The 24,705-nt window shown below is 44.1% G+C and overlaps 1 protein-coding gene across 10 annotated transcripts in view; it reads right to left on the minus strand.

The window, feature by feature from the left end:
• Window positions 1-24,705, minus strand: part of TRRAP (transformation/transcription domain associated protein) — a 242,696-nt gene that overhangs the window by 78,929 nt on the left and 139,062 nt on the right. For 8 of the 10 annotated variants that reach the window (XR_015051923.1, XM_085858090.1, XM_085858089.1 and 5 more), the window contains 17 exons: window positions 24,493-24,674; window positions 24,039-24,369; window positions 23,266-23,532; window positions 22,819-23,025; window positions 22,358-22,711; window positions 21,672-21,779; window positions 21,160-21,306; window positions 20,851-21,064; window positions 20,155-20,280; window positions 10,487-10,633; window positions 10,184-10,383; window positions 9,900-10,042; window positions 9,548-9,761; window positions 7,376-7,549; window positions 6,987-7,133; window positions 6,729-6,848; window positions 5,994-6,284 (listed from right to left, as the gene is read on the minus strand). Coding sequence is in view for 9 of the 10 variants with exons in the window: in XM_085858090.1 (XP_085714216.1) it covers window positions 5,994-6,284; window positions 6,729-6,848; window positions 6,987-7,133; window positions 7,376-7,549; window positions 9,548-9,761; window positions 9,900-10,042; window positions 10,184-10,383; window positions 10,487-10,633; window positions 20,155-20,280; window positions 20,851-21,064; window positions 21,160-21,306; window positions 21,672-21,779; window positions 22,358-22,711; window positions 22,819-23,025; window positions 23,266-23,532; window positions 24,039-24,369; window positions 24,493-24,674 (3,372 nt within the window). In the remaining variant the exon portion in view is untranslated. The remainder of the gene's footprint in view (window positions 1-5,993; window positions 6,285-6,728; window positions 6,849-6,986; window positions 7,134-7,375; window positions 7,550-9,547; window positions 9,762-9,899; window positions 10,043-10,183; window positions 10,384-10,486; window positions 10,634-20,154; window positions 20,281-20,850; window positions 21,065-21,159; window positions 21,307-21,671; window positions 21,780-22,357; window positions 22,712-22,818; window positions 23,026-23,265; window positions 23,533-24,038; window positions 24,370-24,492; window positions 24,675-24,705) is intronic. The other 2 variants (XM_085858095.1, XM_085858091.1) reach the window with 1 other exon arrangement.

The following is a 24,705-nucleotide window of genomic DNA, read 5'->3' on the forward strand; positions in this document are numbered from 1 at the left end:
GTGAGATCACTCGCCTCAGTTGGAGCATAAACAGAGACCAGGGAAATGACCCCACGATAAAGTTGTGGAAAGGCACAGATCAGCGGATGGGTATAAAGAATATTTCAAAGGCCTTGAATATCCCTTGGAGCACAGTCAAGACAATCATTAAAATGTGGAAGGCATATAGTACCACCAAGACTTTGCCGAGATCAGGCCATCCCTCCAAAATGGATGACCAAGAAAGGAGGAGACTGATCAGAGAGGCCACCAAGAGGCGAATGTCAACTTTGAAAGAGCTACATACATGCCCACATGTTTGTCCTGAAACAACTTGCCTTTGCCTCATGGAAAACAAACCCAACTGAGGGAAATCTCAGTTCCTTCCATAAAGCTCAGAACAAGTGTGTATCTCCCCTCAGGAGAGCCAGAAAACAACATCTTTCTCATCTCAAGTCTGAACTCTCAAACCTCTCTCCCTCCTCAAAATCCTGGTGGCGTCTAATGAAATCTGTTTCTGGTGTATGTTCCCCCTCCATCCCCTCCCTTACCTCAAATGGCCGCACTGCTGATACTGCACGCGAAAAAGCTGAATGCCTAAACTCGGTGTTTGCAGCTAAATCTTGTGTCCAAAACCCATCACTCTCTCTACCCACCTTACCCAGTCGCAACCAACTGTCCCTGGACTCTGCGTCCTTTTCTCCTGACAAGGTGGAGAGCTTGCTGTCAAACCTCGACTCAGATTCTGCAACTGGTCCAGACGGCATCAGCCCACGTGTCCTCAAAGCCTGCTCTTCTGCTCTTGCTCACCCTCTCTCTGTTCCATTCACCCTCTCATTTGCTCAAGATCATCTACCATCTGCTTGGAAATCAGCAAACATCAATGCCCTGCAAAAAAGGTGCAAAAAGAGATCCCTGCAACTACAGACCAATCAGCCTTCTCCCAATCATCAGTAAGGTTATGGAATCCATCATCACTTCAGACATTAAATCCTTCCTCTTCTCCAATGGCCTGATTTCTGATCATTAATTTGGTTTCAGACCAGGTCACTCTACCCTGGATATGCTGCTTCTGCTCTCCCAACAATGGATGGAAGTCCTCAATGCCAGACAGAAAATCCGAGCCATATCCCTGGACATTTCACGTGCTTTTGACAGTCTGGCACCCTGCCCTGCTCACCAAACTCTCTTCCTATGGTATCCAAGATGGTATCCAAGACCATCTCCACTCATGGCTCGCAGACTTCCTCTCCTGTCGCAGTCACTGTGTGGCCCTAAATGGAGTTCTTTCATCCCCCCTTTCTGTCCAGGCTGGAGTTCCTCAAGGTAGCGTTCTGGGCCCTGTTCTTTTTCTGGTTTTCATCAATGATCTCTCCGACTCTTGAAAATCCTCTATATCTCTTTACTCATGACTCCACCCTCTGCCGTACCATCAGTCATCCCTCAGACCGGTAAGCAACAGCTTCTTCGCTCACTGCAGATCTGGATAAAATCACAAACTGGTCAAACACGTGGAACATGTCTTTCAATCCGGACAAATCTCACACTCTCACTATGTCTCTTTGAAAGGACCGTTTAGAAAACCCCCCATCCACTTTCTCAACAATCCTCTGGAAGAAGTCCTTTCTTTCAAGCTTCTGGGTCTCACTATCTGCCATGACCTTTCCTGGGAAAGCCACATTTCAAACCTCGCCTCCAAAGCCAGTCGCCGACTGGGAATCCTCCGTCGTACAAGTCCTTCCTCAGCCCACCTGAGCTCCTGACCACTTACAAAGCTTTTGTCTGCAGCCTGATGGAGTACTGCTCTCCCATCTGGGCTGGTGCTCCTGCCTCCCACCTTTCTCGGCTTCACGCTGTAGAAACCAAGGCATTTCGGATCATTGGCATCTCCCGTAATGAGGCCGAGTCTTTGGGCCTCTCACTCAATCACCGCAGGTTGGTCGGTGGTCTTTCTGTCTTCTACCGACTCCTCTCCAGCCTTGCCCCCCCCTGCTCTCTCTGCGATTTGTCCCCACCACATTTCAACAGGGCGCTCAAGGTCCACCAACAACCCCCTTCTGGTAAAACTACCAAAATCACGAATCACTGCTCACCTTCACTCTTTCATTCCTCTTTTTCCCCACCTTTGGAATAAACTCCCTCACTCTATTCATTCCCATTCTTCCCTCCAGGCCTTCAAAACAGCTGTTCACCACCACCTCTTATCATCCCCCATCCAAATCCTCAATCTTTTCTACCCCTGATAATCTACCCAAGCCCACCACCTTCAAATTCCCTGCTTTCCTTCCTGAAAGTCCCTGTAATGTCCATCTTCTGTTCCCCATCCCATCCCTCTCCCTTCCACAGATGTCCTAATGTCTCTGTTCCCCACTGTTTTGTCCTTCCCACTCCCTCCCCTCTTGTCTCATGCCCCCCTTGATGTGCGTTGTGTGTTAGCTCTCACACGAGCCTTGACAAGGTATACAAAAAAAAGCCTTTATGGCAAAGAATGGTCACTTTGTGCATGTGACAACAATATCCCAAGCACTCCACGAGTCTGGCCTGTACGGTAAGGGGGCAAGAAGGAAGCCATTACTCAAAAAAATTACCCCCGTGTGGGGGTGACGGTCATCTCTATAATCCCACAAGTTCTCAATGTTCAGTTCAGGTAACCGTGAAACAGTCCAAACTAACCGTTTAGATTGAAATAGTTCACAGAGATACACTTGGATAATACTACTAATGACATAATTAATAAATATGTATTGTTCATTTATTACCCGGATTAACACATCAGAATCACCAGTAAGTGCAATACGTGGTTTTCCGGTCCATCCACTCTCTGGGGACATTTCACTTCCGGTTGTAGAAAAAAAACGAAAAAATAGGCTTAGCTCTCGGAGATTATGATAACCCTGTCGATTATTCTTCACCGATTATAATGCAACTTTCAGAATGAAAATTGGTCAAGTATTTATAGAAATATTGAGGTTTGAAAAATCGTTAGAGCTCGCAAATTCATTAATTATTAATTCCACAGAAGTTTCGTGACACTGCACAAAGTAACATGTCAGGTATGAAAAAACATTTTGTATGCCAGATTCATTAATTATTAATTCATTAATTATGGAATGTACTCATTGATATATTAATCAGAAAGCCCGAAGCATGTAGCATAATTTATCACTTATCCCCTCATCCGGGATCTGTGGCCTCACCCCACAGCCTGCAGCCCTATGTCCGCCGGTGATTATGTTAGATATCGGCACGATCGAGAGGAGCCTGCGAATTATCCCTGCTGATGCACTGAATTGATGCAATCGTTCGGCCAGAATATTCGTTGGCAAGATGTTGCGTGATTAAATCACCAATACAGTCACTCAAATTTATACTTCCGACATACTTCTTAACAATCACCTTCGCCCCAGAAACCACAGTCAATCTGAACCACGCTGGCCACTGCTCAGACGCCATGACCGGACTACTGCGCAGTTCTACTACGCAGTTTGGTTAAAGATGACTCGGCATTTTGGCACGCGCATGAAATAATATTTTGAAAATAAATGCCGACGTTTACATTTTGGGTTTTGAAACTTTTGCACCTTCGGCGGAAAATGTATAAATATAAAAGGCTAAAAATATGTTTTATATTTATATTTCATTTCTCCTTCCTTCCTTCTTTGCGAATCGCATTGGCGTTTTTGACCATCTTCCAAGATCACGTGACGATCAAACGGGAAGGAAATTCAAAAATCTGTCCGGTTAGATACAAGATAATATTTTTTCCTATCATAATCAATAAACAGTTGCCGAATATCTTGTAGAATGGTAGACGATATAGGTTTTGAAAATGGCGATTTTTATAACTTACGTGACCTCGTGACCTCGTCCCTGACCTTGAACCCGGACAAAAGTTATATCGTTGTGCAACACTCATCAACCTCTACCCACATACTAAGTTTCATCAAGAACGGAAAGAAAAATTGTTGACGGACGTACGGACGGACATTGGTCCGGCTTTATTAGGTCATCTCAGTAGAGATGACCTAAAAAGCCAACATGGAGTCCCCCTTGAGGTATAGAAAAAAACCACTCAGGAGATACTGAAGCCATGTGGCAAAACGTTTTGTGGTCTAACAAAACCAAGATGGAGCTTTTTGGTCGAAATGAAAATGTTGCGTTTGGTACAAATCCAACACAGCACATTACCCAAAGAACACCATCTATGAGTGGTATGGTGATGGCTGAATAATTTTATGGGGATGTTTCTCATCAGCAGCGACTGGGGTACATGGCAGGATAGAAGGAAAAATTGATGCAGCAAAATACATAAATATCTTCGAGGAAAACCTACTGCCCTCTACTAGAAAGCTGAAATTGGGATGGAAGTTCACCTTTCAGCATGACAGCGACCCGAAGCACACAGCTAAAGCTACATTGGAGTGGCGAAGGAACAAAAAGATAAACGTCCTTGAGTGGCAGTCAGAGCCCCCACCTATATCCAATCGAAAATCTGTGACATGACTTGAAGATTGCTGTTCATCAACACTCCCCGTGCAAGTTGACTGAACTTTAACAGTTTTGTTCAGAAGAATGGGAAAATATTGCCCAATAAAGGTGTGCAAAGTTGGTAGAGACCTATCCAAACAGACACAGCTGTAATTGCTGTCAAAAGTGCTTCCACCAAGTATTAACTCAGAGGGGTGGACACTTATCCAACCAAGATATTCCAGTTGGTATTTTTAATTAATTTCCTGAAATTTGTGGAAATTGTTTTTCATTTGGAAGTTGTGGGTTACGATGTGTAAATAAAGGTGGAAAAAGTCTGATTTAATGCAATTTAATTCCAGGCTAGAAGGCAACAAAAGGTGAAAATTTTGAAAGGGGGTGTAGAATTTCAGTAGGCACTGTTTTACACGACATCTCAAAAAGCTATGCATGGATTCGGACAAAACTTGGTGAAGAGGTTGGGCGTATGACAAGGACGAATCAATTCGATTTTGATGACGGTCGGATCCGATAATTTTTTTCGTGATTCCTCACTATTGAGAGATAGATGGAGCCAAAGACGATATACTCTCGGAACCTGGTATTTGCAGATTCGCTATTTTCGGTTTATAAAATGCGACCCACTTCGACATTTGCAGCTCTCTGCTTCATGTCTTCACGGGTTTTATTTTCGTGTTTTTTTACGGGCGTATTCTGCTGTTTCGCATTTTTGTGGCCGTATTCGCAGATTTTTTTTGCGGGCGTATTCACAGATTTTTTTTTTTTTTTGCGGGCGTATTCACAAATTTTTTTGTGGGCGTATTCACAGATTTACTTTTTGCTGGGGTATTTTGCAGTTTTTCATGGGATTTTTGATTTTCCCTCATGAATCACGAACAGTTGTGAATTATGGTGTTAATAGGTAATTAACTCTAGGTCTGGCTTCCTGCATTTAACACTCAGCATTGTATGTTCAAAAAAGCCGTGTTCTTGTGAATGGATCTCACGTTTGAAAGACTGAAACATGGTTAAATGTATAATGTTCATATGAACGGATATTCATACACCGGAGACTACCTGTGCAGTCTCAAATAGTTTAGTGAGGGATGGATTTGGACAAAACTTGAGGTGAGTTGGGGAGGTGACAAGAACAAGCTGATTCGATTTTGGTTAAGGTCCATTTGTATGTCGATCCAGCCTATAAGTGGGAAATAAAACGTAAACTGCTCAGCCTGGCAAAGGCATGCACTCTTCCAAGTGTCATGAAAGTATTTCATATGTAACATACTGCTCCATTTATTCCCCAGCAGGATCTATATAGTTGTGGTAAAATCCCCAATTTCAACTATGAATTTTTAACATTTTATCTACTTCTCAACATAATCACAAACAAGAAAGTCAACTTAACATCCTCTCTGAAGAAAGAAAGTTTCCTTCCGCTCTATGAGGGTTAGAAAATATAAATGCAAGGCAGATATCAGGTGAGAGATGATCCTGCCTGGCCCAACGAAAAGCAAGAAACATATGTGAAAAAAATGATGTCAAACCTGCTGCGGTTGTGTGATTCTATCACTCTCACTAATATCTGTTCCAGTACGAGGCTTCATCTGCAACCAAAGGCCTGGTGCATCCAAAGCTTGCTGCTCCAACGTCAGGGCCGCACGCAGCCACATATTGTGGGTGCGCCCGAGGTACTTGAGCAAGCATGGACGAAGAGGAATTGGTGGAACGCATTGAGACACTGCCTCGAGGAAGCAAGCAAGTGTGCTTGGCTGACAGTCGCGCTGACTCTGGTGGCTGCCACTGCACAGGAAGGGACCAATTTCACCAGCCAAAGCCTGGAAGACAAATATGGAGGCCAAGCATTAAAATAAATAATAAAATATATAAAACTACGCTTGTGCAAGTCTCAGGATGAATATAGATGGCTTCATACTACAATAGAACCCTAAGGATCATGAATGATTGTCACATTGACATCGATGGAAACAAATGAAAACTGCAACAGCAATATAAAACATTGCTACAAACTTGTACTTCTTCCTATGAAATGTACATGATCAGTCTGGTCCACAAATGGTTCTCAAGAAATAAGTTACTGTGCATCCAGCAATTACAATGTGCATCCTCCTGCAAGGCACCCTCCATAATTTCCCAAAACATAGCATCAAGTTCCACAATCAGCATTCACTTTGCATCATTTTAAACATCATCAAAGTAACATCAAGAACTTGCAGATATGGTCCACTAAGTGCGAGAATACTACATGCAGATCAACATACATGTTGTTGCCTATCAGACAAGATCTTCCAAAGCCGAGGAAATAGCTGGATCCAGGTCCTCTCGGCCAGCGCCGTACTGCTGTGGCAGAGCTGTGCAAATGCTGTAAGCAGAGTCCCTCCCTGGTAAGGGCAAATGTGAAGCATGTTACACGAATGTGCAATTTCACCATAGACATCAAGAGGACCTCCATTTGACCTGTCATTATCAATACAAAAGATATTAAAAAACCTTCGCTAGTGTTTTTAATTGAACTTCACCTTCAGGTCACGGAGAGAGTCCAGGAACTTGTCATGCCGGCTCGTGAGGAGATGCAACTGGTTCCCCACATCCTTCTCACTCTGCTCCCGGGACCGATTAGTCCCACTCTGCTCTCCACCAGCCATTTCTATGTCTATCTCCACATCCTGATTGAGCATACACAAGTGATGGTGGTTGAGCCCATACTCTTGCGAGAACATCAGGGCACCCATGACAAGTTATGAACATTTCATTGGCTATAATTAGTCCTGGAGAGGTTACCATAATACTTTATGAATCCCAAATAAATAAATTATTACTCTGTTTACTCGATAAAATAAAACCTACTATAACTATTAATAACTCCACAAAATCCTGTGTGTCTTATAATCACAGATATACTTCTAACCTCATCACGACTATCTGTGCTGTCTCGTGGTTCTTGTTTGACGCGACTGGCCATGGCGAAGGCGGCACGATCATGGCTATCCGCCAGGTTCAGCACGTGGGTGATAGAAGGCAGCACGCAGGGCTGGCACGCCGTCCCCAGTGCAGCACCACGCTCACAGACAGCCAGTAGCAGCTGCATGCAGCGCGCACACACACTGTGCTAGTACACTCTGCACTCTGGCTCTAATAATATCCAAATGCAAAATGGCCATGGCTTTCACACTAAAGCATCAGCAGCATTTGTATGCCCTGAGAAGCACAAAAGGTATTATAATGAAGACAAAAGGCAAAAAATAAAATGCTAAAATTAAATTGAACATTCGTTTATACAGTGGCCTGCAAAAGTATTCACCCCCGACCAATAATGCCACAGACGAATTACAAATTATTTAGAAACAATTTTTCCAAATGAACATTTTAATTCATAACTGAAGAGATCAATCTAAGCATTGTGATAGTTGAAGGACGTCACATGTCAGGAATACCTGCAAAAAACAAGTACAAATCAAAATTCACTGTTGGCAAAAGTATTCACCCCCTTATGTCAGTACTCGGTAGAAGCACCTTTTGCAGCAATGACTGCTATGAGTGTTTCTGGGTAGATCTCTACCAGCATTGCACAGAGTGATGGTGAAATCTTTGCCCATTCTTCACATGAAAATTGCTCTTGTTATGCCAAGTTTGATGGGGATCGTCGATGGACTGCAATCTTTAAGTCTCGACATATATATTCAATTGGATTCAAATCAGGACTTTGGGCCACTCAAGAACATTTATTTTCCTCTTATTCAGCCACTTCAGTGTGGCATTAGCCTGGTGTTGGCTTCGTGATTAGGGTGGCTGGCTTGGAATCTTTGGGTTCGGAGTTTGAGGTCCGTTTCCACTGAATTAACACCCGGTGGGGTTGACTCAGCCTGTCAACCTTCCAAGGTCGGCGAAATGAATACCAGTGTGCTGGCACAGCATCAGTGGCATTGTCATTCCCCAACAAAATGATAGCTACCTGACAGTCAAGCTGCCATATGCAAGAAGAAGTGTGGCTTTGGATTTGTGCTTCAGATCATTGTCCTGGTGAAATGTGAATCTCCTACCAAGTTTCAGATTCATGGCTGACTCAAACAGGTTTTCATGAAGGATTCTCCTGTACGTTGCACCATCCATTGTACCTTCCATCTGAACAACCTTGCCAGTCTCTGCTGCTGAAAAGCAGCTCCATAACATGATGCTGCCACCACCATGCTTTAAAGTAGGGATGGTGTTGTCTGGGTGATGTGCAGTGTTAGGCTTGCGCCAGACGTAACACTTTGACTTTAGACCAACAAGTTCAATTTTGTCTCGTCTGACCACAAAACTTTTCTCCACATGCCTGCAGTATCATAAAGATGCTTTTTCGCAAACTCCATATGAGCTTTTAGATGCAGCTTTTTCAGTAATGGCTTCTTTCTTGCCACCTGTCCATAGAGGCAACCTTTGTGAAGGGAATGGGATATTGTTGATTGATGAACACCGACCCCCATCTCAGACATAGAGCCTTACAGATCTTTCAAAGTCAATGTTGGATTTACATCGACATCCTGAACCAGTTTCCTGCTTGCCTGTTTGCTTAGTTTGGATGGGTGACCTAAACTGGGTAGAGTCTGAGTGGTGTGATACATCTTCCACATCTCAATGATGTATTTGACCATACTCAAAGGGATAACGAGTGACTTTGAATCTGATTTTCTGTGTTAATCGAACTTATTCACATTTTATCTGTATTTTTTAGCTTTATCATTTTTGAGTAGTTTATGAACTCTCAATGTATCAAGCTTGATTTGAAAACATTATTAAATAAGCTCATGTGGTATCAAATTGTGAAAACTTTGGAGGGGGGGGGATGAATACTTTTGCAGGCCACTGTATATAGTTCCAACTTATGTGTGCACACATGCAACACACTTACAACCGAAGACCTAAAACTCTCTTTAATCACATGTATAATCACATGTAATCACATGTATACAGTATGAAATCCCAAGCAGATCTGCAGCCAACCTGATACACCTCTCATTGCACACACACCCACACATCAAAGCACTCACGTAAGCTCATCGACAATACTTATTCACTTCTCACTCCTCCTTCACGGTACCTCGGTGCATTGTTTGATCCAAAAGTGTGTTCCCATTGCTTCCCAATTCTGGGAACATGTAATATAGAGCAGACGGTCATAGATCCGGTGCCTGATGGACCCATCAAAGACTTCAAAGAACTTGGCACGGATTTGTGGCTGGGAGCAACGCAAGCCAGCCAGGAAGGCCGGCTCAAGACGAGATGTTAGCTCACTACCAGAAAGTGACTCATCCCTGATGGATTAAATATGAGTGGAAAAGAGGAGAAAAGAGGGAATAGAGAAGAAATTTACAAAAACAAGGGCAAGAGGAGCTGCACTGGGTGTATCATACATACAATAAATTGTATAAAAATGAGTAGATTATTTGGACCTGTATATGTAATTAACAAGCTCCAGAAATTGCATATTTAGGTCCACATCATCTGGAAATCTCTTCTCAATGCACGTCATCATCTTCACCAGCAGAATCGTCTTTTCACGGTGAGTGGGGGTTTGCTGTGCACGATACACATTCTGATTGAGCAAAGCTAAGCCAATAGCAATCTTTTCAAGAGCATCTCACCATTTTAAAGATTAAAAAAAAATTGAAGAAGCAGGGCAACACCACAAAGTCAGCACAAGAAAGAGACATGGTCATGGCAGAGGTTGCAATACCTGGTTTGTGGAGATTGCCGAGGTGTTCTTCATCCACTCTTCAGTAATGTGGACAATTGCGCGGAGGATCTTTGGGTCAGGGGATTTCTCGAGAAGGGAAGCAAGAATGCCCTGCAGAAAGCCTTTACGCATGTCCACATTCATCACGGCCAAGCGGTTCTTGACTAGTTCCAGGCTGAGCATGATCAACTCACTGGTTACTGCACTCAAAAAGAACCATGACAAGGGTCACCAGCAGATGGAACCCTCACCTAAATGAGAGTCATAATCTTAACAATGCCACAAACTCTTAATCGTCCATACCAGTAGCAACATCTGGTGTGCCAGGCGTGCTCTGCGAAGACAAATGGTCACGGACCATTTTCTGGAGGGACCGCATGAAGACAGATATGAGGCGGTCAATGTAGCTCGGATTGTTGCTGCAGGCAGACTTCAGGATGAGCAAAGTACCTGCAGATGCAATATCGATATACTCCATCCCAGCCCGTAGCCACGGGGGGGGGGGGGGTGCGGGGGGGGGCATCACCCACCCCCTAAAAATCATTTTCCCCCACCACCCCTCCAAGAATCTGATCAACCAAAAAAAAAAGCGGCATGAGAAAAACCATTGAGCTTCTCACATGGACTGAGGCCACACCATGATCTCAAGTATAAAACCTAAACTTCATTAATATGAGAAAGAGTAATTTAACATGATGTATAAGGTGGTGTAAAAGAATGTGCCTCAAATATGGTACCTCAAGGGTGGTGTATTTTATTTTCTCAGCACATTTTGGCTCTGACTTTTATCATCACAGTCCACATATTTTAAAAACACAAGACATCATATATAGGGTAAGGGGGTAGAAATTTACTTGACTGGCTCCTTTGGAAGGGTTGATATTTGGTGTTAGAACAAGCCAACCATTTAATGAGTGGGGACCCTGGGATACAGTGTCTCGCTCTCAGTGAGAGGGAAACACTGTAAAAGGAACGAGACACTATTAAGCAGCTGAAGAGGCAAGAGGGTGAGAGCCTCTCACCCAATTCAATCACTTTCGGTATGAAGTGAATTGAAGATTTTATGAATAAATTAGTGACTTGATCAAAGCAGGACAGAAATAGGGCCAAATCCGAGACTGAGCAAATTGATAAACAGCCAGATCAGTTATGTGATTCACTTCCTCCATATAATTGAAACTTGCCAGGTATATTGCTGGGGCCCTGTGGATGTGCCTTTTCAAGGTTTGATATTAATTGGGCAAGTGCTTCCCAAGTTATGGCCATTTATTTACCAACCAATGACAGGACACGTTGCTGCGTAGGTGTGGCCGATGGGGAAGAGAACCTCAGCCGCGTTCCCCATGACGGGTTACAACGTATGGACTTCCGAAGAGTGACGAGTTCGTGTATTCTAATAATTTCTCGATTTCTTATGCGCATTTATAAACACAATTCCCCAATCCAGTCGTCGTTTACGAGAGCGAAGGAACAGCCTGTGCGGTTGTTTGAAAGTTATTATTATTTTTTTTTTTTTTGCAAGTACGTTTTTTTTTTTCTCTTCTCTTTGTGTTTTTCCTTGCGATGACATTGTAAAAAGGCAAAATACGTTGGTGCTAATTGAATAATTGGCCGTTAAAACTAAATTGCGAATAATCGTAACTGTGATATGCGAACTTCAAGGCTACGCACGTACGGGCACACGAGAGCGAAAGAACGGCCTGTGTGGTTGTTGTTTCTGGGTCGCGGTTTGAATGTTTTTTTTTTTGCTGCACATACGGCCACGCACGTACGGGCACGTACTAGTTATCCTAAAGATAGCAATGTACGCCGCTTCAAAACAGATTAGTAATGAAGGTACACTTGGCTGGAGTATGCTGTTAACAGATATGCTGCCTTTTGTTACCCTTGCCGGGGTTTTGCCCCCAATGGTTCAACACAAAATAACTTTACTCAAACATAGCATGGAAAATGACAATCAGTGACAAGTCTAAAGGATTTGACAAGCGTGCCAGCACAACCTATCACATCTTGGCTATGGCGATGCTAGGTTGAGAAGAAACAAAGGGTTAAAGGGGACAGTAGCACCTCAACCATGGTTCCCATCATGTATAGCCTTTTTGGCTGCTGGCAGCATCATTGGATGGAGCACAGCTATGCTGCTGATGCAGTGCCCCTATTACCAGTACACTGGTGCTCATTCCGCAGACCTTGGAAGGATGGCAGGCTGAGTCAACCCCTGGTGTTAATTCAGCAGCAAACGAGGCTCGAACTCAGGGACACTAGGATCCCACGCCACCGCCCTAACCGCTAAGCCAACGCCAGACTTCTCAACAATGATGAATGGAGACAAACTGCAGAGACGTCGATACCATGTCAGAAGAATTGTAGAGATTTTGCAATTATCAACGGGGAATGAGCTGCTTTTCCTGGGGGATTATGATTCGGACCGACCTCAGGAATCTGGCATATTTGACAGAGTACTGTTCCAATATATTTCACTCAAAGATGATCAACTTTCAAACATTCAGGGGATTCCTCAAAACTGCAACTGTACTTAGAAATACAAAATGACGTCATTACTATCATGGCTGATACGATTACCGAGTCTGTCACTGATGATGCAAGTTGGTCGATGTTCCATTCTTCTCCCAAATAGCAGATGGTAGCCAGAACAAAAGGAAACCATATCAATCATCTTTCGATACGTAAATGATGGGAAGCAATGCTAGTTGTTGATCAAAATGCCTCATACAGAAAAGTTGGATGAAATAGGCATGACAAAAGTGATTCCAGATACTTTACACGATGTGAACGTTGACACATCTCAAATAATTTTGTAATGCTGTGATGGAGGAAGTTCCATTAGCAGGAATAAGGGCTCATCCAAAAGTAATTGAGGCAATTTGTTCCCTATGTGCATTGTTTAAACCACTGTCTACATCCAGCTGTGGTGGGGTCTTGGTCAGTACAGAACCGGCAATATCCCAATTATTCGAACAATATAGCGTCATATGCACTTCTTCCACAAGCCCAAGGTGGGTATTGTGTATGGCGGTACAAGCGTTAAAAGAGTGCTCGACACTCATTAGATGGGACATTTAGATGCTGTGAGTGAGTGCTATTGTGAAAATTTTGAAGTACAAAATCACAAATATTCAAGATTTTGATGGCGATACCGTCACAACTGCTGCTGGACTACGAGCGGCACATGTGGTTGAGGTACACGGCCGTCGCCAACAAACAGATTTGAGGCAGACACGCTCCTGTGGATAAGTGCCTCCAATCCGGGAACACCGACTTACAATAAGCCATAACTTTGATAGAAATTGTCAAAGATGGCTTGAAATCACTGAGATGTGATGAAGCTCGTGAAGAAAACTTGGCGACTGCAACGTCACTCATATTTGACAGAGTCGATAACAACGAGCCGGCTCGGCCCGACATCGTCAGATTGCGAACAGTAAACGTGGTGATTCGCTGGTGTTGATTTCAACTGGAGGTGCAGGAGTGGACAAAGACAAGTCATACTACATAACAACATGCATGAAACGTGTCTTTTTTGAGATAATGGACACAATCGTATCTGAGATGAAAGCAAGAGTCATTGAGAATGGTTGGCTTTACGAGGCTGTTCAAGGTCTATCATTAAAGTCTGCAACATTTCTGAGCGTTAAAACCCTGCAACCTCTGTCGAGGCTTGGAGTCACAATCCCCACTTAAGAGGACCTTACTGCTGTAAAGGTATTTATAAAAGTCACACCGTGACCTCTAGATCGGAATTGGATGTTAATATTTTGTAAGTGCAACATTTACAGAGTGGCGTTCTCCAAAACATACGCCCTCGCTACAACCATTTCCATATTACCCAGCAGCATGGCAGTGTGTGAATCCAGCTTCTCATCATTGATGAAGATCGACAGACCACAGCCACCATCCATGAAGCATATATCATATGGATGTTCTTAACGTTTTACAGGAAATATACGACCGCTCTTGCATTTCATTTGCCCTCTCTGGATGCACGGCTGGCAACAAGCCTGACTCCACAATAAACTTCAAGCAACAGTACAGTTTAAAGGAGAACAGATTGTGAGTTTTGGAGACTTCATCATGATCTTTATGATAGACATACTCATACTATCTGGTTTAGTCACCTCCAGAAAATCAGGTTTAATATCTTTTTAAACATTTTTTTTTAAAGGACCACTTACTGTACCTGGACCTTATCTGGGCCCTGGCCTCATGATGCAACCCAAATTTGGTCACATTCTGACAGGTGGGTCTGGAGAGGAAGATTTCTGAAGGAATTTACACGATTCTCCAAAAAATGTATGAAGTCCGCTATTTTGACCACTTCTAGTCGGGAGAAGAAAGGGAGAAGAAAGGGAGAAGAAAGGGAGAAGAAGAAGGAAGGAGAAGAAAGAAGAAGGAAGGAGAAGAAAGAAGGATGAAGGAGAAGAAAGAAGGAGAAGGAAAAGGAGAAGGAAGAAGGATAAAAGGAAGAAGGAAGAAGGAGAAAAGGAAGAAGGAAGAAGAAGTTCTCTAATGCGATTTGGGTCTATTCTAATGTGTAGGTCTATTCAGCAAAATAAAAGGAAAAGCAATGTTCATTTATGAATATATTTTGTAGACTAGAAAACAATAAAGAAAGCTTGGAGAACAAATCTATATTGTCAGGTCAAGCCAGATTAGATTTGTGACTTGCTAAACCTACACTAACCTGTTTCATGTTCGAGTTGTCAGTGACTAAACCGTCTCCCCCACCAGATTTCCTCGTGAGGAGGGTGTGTGGATATGGACACCCAGCAGGATTAAAAACAAAACCTGTTAAAGGGCAGAGGAGCTTCTCGCGAGCCAACGGCCATCCATATCTAGTGCCCAACTGTGTCTGCAGACATGCTCATGCAGTTGGGTTACTTTTTGTTTTTTAGTTGGCAGGATTTGCACTTCAGCCACCGTAAAGCACTTAATTCCACAAAACCCACAAACACAAAGAAAACTGAAAACCCACTCCGTGGGAGTACTTCATGTGCTACTGTCCTTAGCAGGGCAGCTCAGCGGATGATGGGATAGGGGCAAAGCCTTCAGGACCCATTCCTTGATGATAGGAGGAAAAGCACAGGGTAAACTTCCTGGGTCAAATTGCGATGATGTGTAGCGGAGTAGTGTGTGGTGGAGTGGTGCCCTCTATCAGACGGTGATTTGCTTGGGTTCACCTGAGGCATGTCCTTCGGGTGGGTGCCTGGAATGTCCTATCTCTAAGAGAGGATAATCACCTGTCTCTGTTATCATCTGAGCTCCAGCATTTGAACATCGTTGTTGCAGCACTCGCTGAGGTTCGGAGACCAGACAGTGTTGAGATCATGGCGGATGGTTACACCTACTATTGGTCTGGTCGCTCTGATGGTTACCATGCCCAAAGAGTTGCAAAAGCTGTATCCAATAAGCTGACTCCAACGATAAATGAGGTAACACCGGTCAACATGCGTATTATGAGACTAAGGATTTACCACTCCATCGGTGTTGTTTCCCTGGTCTCTGTTTTTTGCTCCGACTGAGGGGAGTGATCTTACCGTGAAGGACGCATTCCATGCCACGCTCGAGTCTGTGGTTTGATCAGTGCCCAAGGTGAGATACTCTTCTAGTCTTGGGGGATTTCAATGCATCGGCTGGAACTGATAGGGATGGTTATGAGACGTGTTGGTCACAATGGGTCTGGAACTGTGTACCAGAATAACACTAAGTTTCTTGACTTTGCAAGAAGTCATGGACTGAGGGTGGCTGGTTCGTGATATCAGCGCCCACAGGCTCAACGCTTGTCTTCGTATTCCAATGCTAGTGGTGTGGCAAAAGAGACTAACCATGTGCTCGTTGATGGTCTCTGGAGGATGATCCAGAACTCCAGGGTCTACCGGAGTGCTCAGTTCCTCAAAACCAACCACAGGCTTGTTGTAGCAACTCTGAAGTTGCAGCTTAAATCCAGGAGAATGGTACCATCCCATCCCAGGCTGGATGTTGGCAAGCTCAAGGATGAGAGGGGAGCTGAGGAGTTTGCGAACAGGCTGAGTGGGGATTTGAGGGATCTGGGTGTTTTGGGGAATCCTGAAGAGTTGTGGAATGCATTCAGGGCTACCATTATTGATGCTGCCAGAGATGAGAAGAAGAATTTTGTCTCTCAAGGGACACTGGAGTTGACCACAGTTGCAGGCCAGGCTTAATGGTCGAGTTGAGCTGTCCAGGGAATTGAGGCGTAAAACTGTATGTGCGCTGAGGTGGACAAGGAGGCCGATGTGCGAGGAATCTGTGAGGGGGTAGAACATCCATCACCTGTGTTCAAGTGATTCTCGTCCTGCTTACAGGGGAATTTGCACATTGCGATCTTCCTAGCCTGTCCCTCGGTGTACTGCAGTTGGAGTGGAGGATGGTGCGCTCTTGACAGAGGAGTCCGAAGTGAAGGCCCGCTGGGCCAGTTACTTTGAGCGGCTGTACCAGACTGACCCACCAGCTGTTGAGTTAGATGTCAAGGGTGTTACTATCCCAAATGCCGACCCTCCAATCCACTGTGATCCACCTTCGTGTGTGGATACACAGGCTGCGGTGAACCGGTTGAAACAGGGTGAAACTCCTGAGATCTATGGCATCCATGCTGAACTTCTCAAGGCTGGTGGAAACACTGTACTAATGTCATTGCATGCAGTTCTGTGCTCTGTTTAGAACATAGGCATTATCTCAACTGACTGGAATTGGGACCTTGTTGTCCCTCTCTGGAAAGGAAAGGGTGATCACCAGGACTGCAACAACTACCGAGGGGTGACGCTGCTCTCAGTGCCGGGCAAGTTCTTTGCTCAGATAATTATTGATAGGGTTCGCCACCATCTGCTTGAGTACCAGCGACTGGAGCAGTCAAGTTTCACACTAAAGAAGTCAACGATTGACCGTATCCTTGCTCTTCGGGTCCTCACCGAACGCAGATGAGAGCTTTTGCAGGGGCTGCTTGCAGCCTATGTTGATCTCTGCAAAGCGTTTGATTCAGCGAATCGGGATGCCCTCTGGAGGATTCTCGGTCTTCATGGGGCGCCACCAAAACTGATCAATCTAATGTCTGAACCATACGAATGTTCTGAGATTGCTGCGAGATGTGGCGATTCCATCTCTGATTTATTTCCAGTTGTGACTGGAGTTCATCAGGGGGTGTGTACTGGCCCCCACACTTTTCAGCACTTGTATGGACTGGATTATTGGGAGGATGTCGGAGAGATCAAGCTGCCGTGCATCATGTGGGAATATCAAGATCTCTGTCCTTGATTTCCCAGATGATGCAGTCATCTTTGCGGAGATCCTTTTGGGGGTCCTCGAGGTGCTGAATAAGGAGTTGGAGCCGCTACTGCGATTACAGGTTTCCTTGGTCAAAACTAAGATCCAGGTTTTCAATGACATCTTTGATGATACTATCTTGTCTGTACAGACAAGTACCTGATTTTATTGGGGTGGAGTCAGGCCAGCTGTCCAGCCAATGGGAGTAAAGTTGTGGGGTGGAGTCAGGGCAGCTGAACACTAACCCATGTATAACATGTGCTTTTTCCAGTCTAAAAAGGGTGGGTGTATCTGTGCAAAATCGTGAAATGCCCTGAAACTCAAACTTGTTCTGAAACTTATCATTATAAAGCCACGTACCAAGTTGAATATGTTAAAGGGTATGAGAAAAAAAAAGTCAGAAAAACCACAGGTGGGACAGATGGACGAACAAAGAGATGGAGAGCAAACCTTTAGTCACCTTCTGTGAAACTGGTAAGGAGTTAATAAGGCTCTGAAGGTAAACTGTATCTCCTGGAAGTAGGTTATGGTACAGAGACTGCTTATTTTCTTCTGCCAACAGGTTGGTGGTCTTGAATTCATGTACTGCCTCTCATGTGCTTCATCGCTCCCTCGCCTCACCTGGCAGCACATGCACATATCGCACCCCATACATTGTTACCCTTCCCAAATCTCATCTCTTTGATGACCTTCACTCCTTTGTCCCATTATCGTCCTGTCTGCCTGTATGTGGATTGTGGAATAATCTCCCAGAATTCCATCAGTCTTGTTCTTCCCTACACATTTTACCTCCACCACCAAAGGTGGATGGAAGTCATGTTTTCACCCCCTATGTCTGTCTGCTTCTCTTGCTTCTCGACCTGGCAATCTCTCAGACGAATAGTGGGAACTCTGATAGGGTACGAAGCTTAAAGTCTGAAAAGGATGCAACTACTGATCCCAACCAATCGGACAACCAGAAAAAGGAAAAAACCCTTAAACTGGCGACAGTAGAAAAGCTACGGAGCACAGTGAAAGTCATTTTCCATTCGATACAAAAAAAAAGAAAAAGTCCTTCAGCAAACAAATATTCAGCCACAAAGCAGATCAGAATCTTAGACCTCCAACAATACCATGAAGAAGAGTCCGCTCTACTAATTGAATCCATTCCTCGACAAAGATGAGATCATCCGAATTGGAGGTAGACTTTGATGAGCTGACCTTGCTATTGGAGAACTTGATAAATTGATTTTATTATTATCTTGCCAAAACGAAGTTTTTGCAAGATATGTTAGTCAGCTTGTATGATTTTTTTTTTTGTCTGTAATCACGTATAAAAAATTCTGCAGAGCACAATTATCATTGGAAATTTTTGCAACTTCGCATATCAGAGGCCAATCGAGGTCCCTTTCAGCACATAAAATTTTGAAGGTCAAGGTCAAAGGTCAAGGTCACTTTGTCGCAAATCAGGGGAGTCGACGAAACCCTTATTTTTTGAGTAATTTTGATCGGATTGTCTTCAAACTTCATGGGAATATAGTTCATGGTCTGGCGCTCAACTGATTAATTTTTGGTGGCGATTGGCCTTGACCTTCATGGTTCGCGCCTCAGGTCAAACATATTTGACCCCAAGGTCAAATTTTCAAGTTTTGGGAACCATATCGTGTAGTACCTCAAATTGAACACCTCGATGAGTGCTTTCTAGATATGTCAAGCTTGAGACATTATGACGTCATTTGGTGACGTTATGAGGCAAACGCATATTTTTTATGGTTACTCTGTAGAACGATTCTCATCGGAATCTCTCGTAGGCAGATATTCCTCAAGGAGTCGCTCCTGGTGGATAGCAGCTCTGTTCACCTCAGTGTGACCTGAAAGAAGTCACACGTGGTCACCTTTTGGTAAGATACGGGTCACCCTGCGGGTGACATTGGTTTATTTTTTTTTCCCCCCATATACATGGTGTTATAATGGGAGGGTGTGTTTCCAAGGAAAAAATTTGATCACCCAAACTTCACTTAACCTTTACCTAAGTGAATATTAGAAATACTTAAGTACACTTCACCACAGGACGAAATACGCGAGACTGGGATATAAAACAATGTGGCATTCTCTTTGTGCTTACCATGTTGTCGGTTCTCCGCTCGCGGGCGACGAGATCTTGCCACTTCTACACTGGCAAACGTTGCATGACTGCACTTTCCGTAAATTACTGTATAGCAATTTCTGTTGTTAACGTTTCACAACTTTGTACTCCCTTTTATTGTTATTAAGCATATTGATTGGTATATATTCAGATTCTCCTGTGGTTTTGCAAGATATTGAGTTGTGTTTTTCTGTGTTGTATAATTTACAGTCAGCATGAAATAAAGGAACTGTGAAATCCGAAGCCTTGACCTTTGGCCATTTATATTTGTGTTACGGTTGACACTAGCCGATGGAATTTGAGTTACCGCCCACCTCAGGCTGTACTCTCACAGAATCCAATTCAGAAGCAGTTTGAGTAAAGGAAAGTGAAACGACCATGTTAATGCTGTAAGTATATGAGTGATGATGAAGACATCGGAGAGTTCTGTGGAAGATATGACCTATCCTTTGGTGAAGAAGAGCACTGAGGTGATGATTGGAGGGACTCCAAGGTGAAATAGGGGAGAGGCCTGCATGCAATTTGTCTAGCTTGTGTCTAGTCAACCTACCAAAAAGCTGTGTGGGACTGCTGCTTACAGACTTTTCATAGCTGGTGAGCCCTTCATAAATAACTTTGCCAACAGCTGCATACAGGCTCTCCAACTCTTCATACTTAGATGCCACACTTGAAGTGCCTGGAATAAAATTGGAATGGGGGGAGGTAGCAATATCATTTGCATAGGAGGGTGTCAACAAAAGAAAATGAGGGGAGGGGAAAGGATGGGTGTAGACAACCAAGGGGGGAGCAAGGTGCAGGCATTGAATAACAAGGAGCTGATACTCTAGGTCCCCCACCTTTTGGGTGGTTTGAAGAATAGATATGTGCAATTTGAAAGATAAATCTCAGAAGGTTTTTGAAATATCACATACACAAGCCAAGTTACTGATAAAGTTGTCATGGCAACCGAATTCAGCCAATCACAGGCATGATATAATCAGGTTGAGATCATGTCATGAGGAATAGATGTCTGCAATATGAAAACTAAATGTTCAATGGTTTTTGAAATATCATGCACACAAAAGCACATGGACAGATGATTGGTTGGTCCGTCAGAGGGAGCTCATTTTAATGTCCCCCATCTCTGACCTTGGTAGCGGAGTAGGGGGACAAAAAAGGCTGAAGAACAAAGGCAAAATTGAGTGCAAAGGGTGACAAAGGAAAGGACAGGTCAAATTTATCGGAAGACAAAATAACTAAGACTCACTTGGTTCGGTAGGGAAAGAGCTCATGAGGCGCGACAAGAGGCCCTGGACTGCACGGAGGACCTTGGTATTATGGCAGCTCATGCATGCGGCGAGGGCTCGTTGTAGTGGCTTAAAGCTGGCAAGAACTGCACCTGGAGGTAGCACCGTCAGCAGAAACGACAACACCTCAAGACCCGTGCACACGTTGGCCAGGTTAGCTTGTGCACCTTGTTCCTGGAGAAATAATGACACACCAGTGCAAAATAAACGAGATAAGGAAACCAACGTTTAAAATAATGAGAGATGAACCATTAGGTCACAGAACTCACGACAGTCATGAGCAGTTTGTCGAACCACTGAAGCTTGAGTTCGGCACCATGCCACATTTCAGACTTCAGAGCGATTTTGAGTAGTGTAATGCACCGACGAGACAACAGCTCCCCAGGGGAGCCCAACACCGGATTCTGGTCATTCACCTGGAGCACACAGCAGTCTTTTAAACTAAAAAAAAATGCATTGGACATGTAAGTTGAGAGATAAATTCTCTCATACTCTATTTAAAAGCATCTCAGTGATCTTCAAAACTAACAAGACACTTTACTCCACATTCTTTTGTTAACAATCCAATAGTTTAGTTTGCACGAGCAGGCCATAATTACAAATCCATGGCCAATTTATAAATTACTGCATTGACCATTCTCCTTGGTTTAGAACCTCTTTAGTGGCCCACGAGTGAACCTCATCAGATCAAATCAGGTGAACATCAACATCAAAGGGTGTGATAAAAGAGTGCAATCAATAAAATGGTATGATGCTGAATTAGAGATAAGCATTGTGGTACCTGGCAAGCAATACGTATCAAGAAGTTGACCACGGTGTCCGTATGTTGTTTGTCAATTGGCTTGCTGGACTGTTGCTCGTTGGGCATAGCTGGGTTACGGACTACAGCCTGACCAAAACAAAATATACAGTGTTGAGAAATCACAAATAGGGGGTCAGAAACCATGATCAGGTCCACATCAACCAAATTCATCATCATCAATATCGGTATCTATCCCCAACTATATCCACCTGTTCCCGACCATGTCAATCTGTCAAATTTCACTGTAGAATTAAGTACTCATTTTGCTTGTGAAGTCTAGTGTTAATCTGCATCAGCGGAGAGGTAGAACAATGGATGAAATCAACAGGACATTGAGTTATACAGTACTAACCACTGTGGGAAGCAAAAAGAAGTTGACGTTTCAGGTGTTAACTCTTTGGCGGAGCAAATTAAGATGCCCAAAGGTGTTAACGCCAAAAACATTAGCTTCTTGATGCTTCCCACGGCGGTTAGCATACCTCAACCAACGTGCTATTGATGTCCTCCTGCTCTACTTTCACTGCCACTCATTCAGCCCCATGTCTGCATGTTTCTCACTATTTCACACATGTTAACCTTTCACCCTCTATTCTTCAGCACTTCCAATAACCAAATATTTTTCATATAAAACAAAATGAAATTAAACCTGCATAAGCCCAACTCACCACACCAGGAACAGCACGGTATCGCTTCACATCCTGCCCCACACCATCAATCACACTTGAACTTCGTCTCATCCCCAGCACAACAGTTCCACCTCCACCTGCTGAGTTTCCATCTCCAGCACCAGCACTGCCAACCCCACCAACAATGTCACGACAACCACTTGAGCCTTCCTCCTCTTCAGGAGTAGCAGCAGCCTGGACCTCTCGACCCCGCTGCACCTCCCACTTCACGATGACATCAGCGAGATCGATGGCCAGCTTGCGTTGCTCCAAGGATGCATTGGGGGTAAAGCCCAGCCTCTGCATTGCAGCCACCATGTGCTGCACCAAGGCATGACGAACAGGGTAGTATACCTGGATAAATGAAGGTGGCAGAAGGAAAGCCATCAGCAAGGTCAAACAAAGATGTATGTGCAGTACAGTCCAAAGAGAATATCATAACACAACATGCAGGTCCGCACCCTGTGGTGCTGCACCAGGAGATGGAGGATGTGCATGAGCTGTGGCAGAGTATGCCCTTCTTCCACCATGAGCTTTCTCGTCCAGTGTGCCAGCAACTGGTTTCCCTCCTCCATTCGCGTGGGTACAGCAGGAGTCAGGATGGCAAGGGCCTGGCGCACCACAGGACGTGCCTCAAGTGCGTGGGCCTTCAGCAAGCTGATGAAGACCTGCAGAAAACAGGATGATCCACAATCACATACTTCACCTGTGGAATCAACCAATGAAAACACAAGATATTTACCAGCATACTATTGGTACCAACAAAATTCTGAATTTTCTTCCCTGTGAAAGATTGACTTTTGGGAAAAAGAAAACAATAAACTTTGACATCAATATAGTTCCGAGCAATTACAAAACAGCAAGCATCATGAAAAGACAAAAACAGTGAACACATGACCATAACACACTTGCAAAACGATCTTCTTGTGAATGGCAAACTTGGCGATGATATGGGCGAGAACGAGATGTCCATGGTATTTGCACACGGGGTCTACACAGGTCTTGGTTAGCAGGCAGGGCCAGGCAAAGGTCATGAGTCGTCGAAGCTTTGTGTTACGGCTCTTATTGTTGTCGTGGATGTGGTGAGAGGCGTGTTCGACGAGCAGTGCGGAGAACTGCAGCACTGCAATACGCAGGGAATCCAGCATTTCACTGTGTCTCTCTGGCTCAAGCACCTGCACATGAGGACATTATGGGAACAGTAAATGAGAGGTAGTGGGTTGTTAAGTTTGGCATGGAATGTAGCAAAATTATAGTGAAGCATCCAAAAAATAGGGCCAATTGTTAGCCAGAATTATTGGAAGAGAATCCATAAAAAATTAATCTGTGTACAAGATTACAAAGTGACGATAGACAAATAAATGGCATAGATAATGGCAAAAGATGGTGGAACACCCATATATTTGGGGTTTGCCTGTTTAGTGCTCCCCTATAAGCACTGAGCTGAGGATGTCATGATCCCAGGTTCAAATCCTATATCGCATCCACTGTGTTTATTTGTCCATTGTACTAATATCCCACTGATTTAGGTAATAGTCTCTCCTCTGAGGTTTCCTCATATACTTGTCTTAAATCTAATATTTATACAACTCCATCACCAGTCTTAGTCACTAAACAGAATACAAAACAAGATTAAAATTAGGACAAAGGTGAGTAACTCTGTCTAAGATGGAGGCTTTACCTTGTTGATAAAGATGCTGCTGATGCTCTCTAGATTGTCCCCCTCAGGATTAGCCGGGCCAAGCAACACCTCCGCCTCTCCACGTTCCAAGCTGTGCTGGAAGGCGGGTAACAAAACATGCTGGAGCGCTTTTGCCTTGAGTTCCTCGGGAAAGGATGAGTCATGAAAGATTTCCACGAACTTGAAGAAGAGTGTGCGCTTGTGCTGCACTGAGTATTGCCGTGGAAGCTGTTCCTCAAGGTAATCCTTGAGGCAGGCCAAGTGGCAAAGGAATGGGGATGTGAGGCCTCTGAGCAACTGGAAGAGGAGCTCCATTTCACCATAGTGGTGTCTGAAAAGAAAGTAACCACAGTGAAAAGTTTCACACTGAGATAGAGATAACGGTAGAAATGGAGAATAGAAGTTATACAAGTGGTCCAGTTGCGCCCACCACCAAGAGACCATTTGGACATACTTGCAGTAGTTGAGCAGGCAGAAAGCAAGAAGTTTGGGCTCCTTCCAATGTGGCGTGACCATGTGCTCTTTGCGATGTCGCTCCTGGAAGGCATCACTAATCCATACCCTACGTAGGTGGCTTGCCAATGCAGGCTGTCCTGGCAGCCATTTCTCATCGTGCTTCACTATGATACTAATTATCTATAGAGAAAAATAAATTGAATAAATAAAC

This window comes from Eptatretus burgeri, chromosome 15 (genome assembly GCF_056783735.1).
Source record: "Eptatretus burgeri isolate ZD-2024b chromosome 15, Ebu_testis_v1, whole genome shotgun sequence".
Taxonomy (NCBI): domain Eukaryota; kingdom Metazoa; phylum Chordata; class Myxini; order Myxiniformes; family Myxinidae; genus Eptatretus; species Eptatretus burgeri.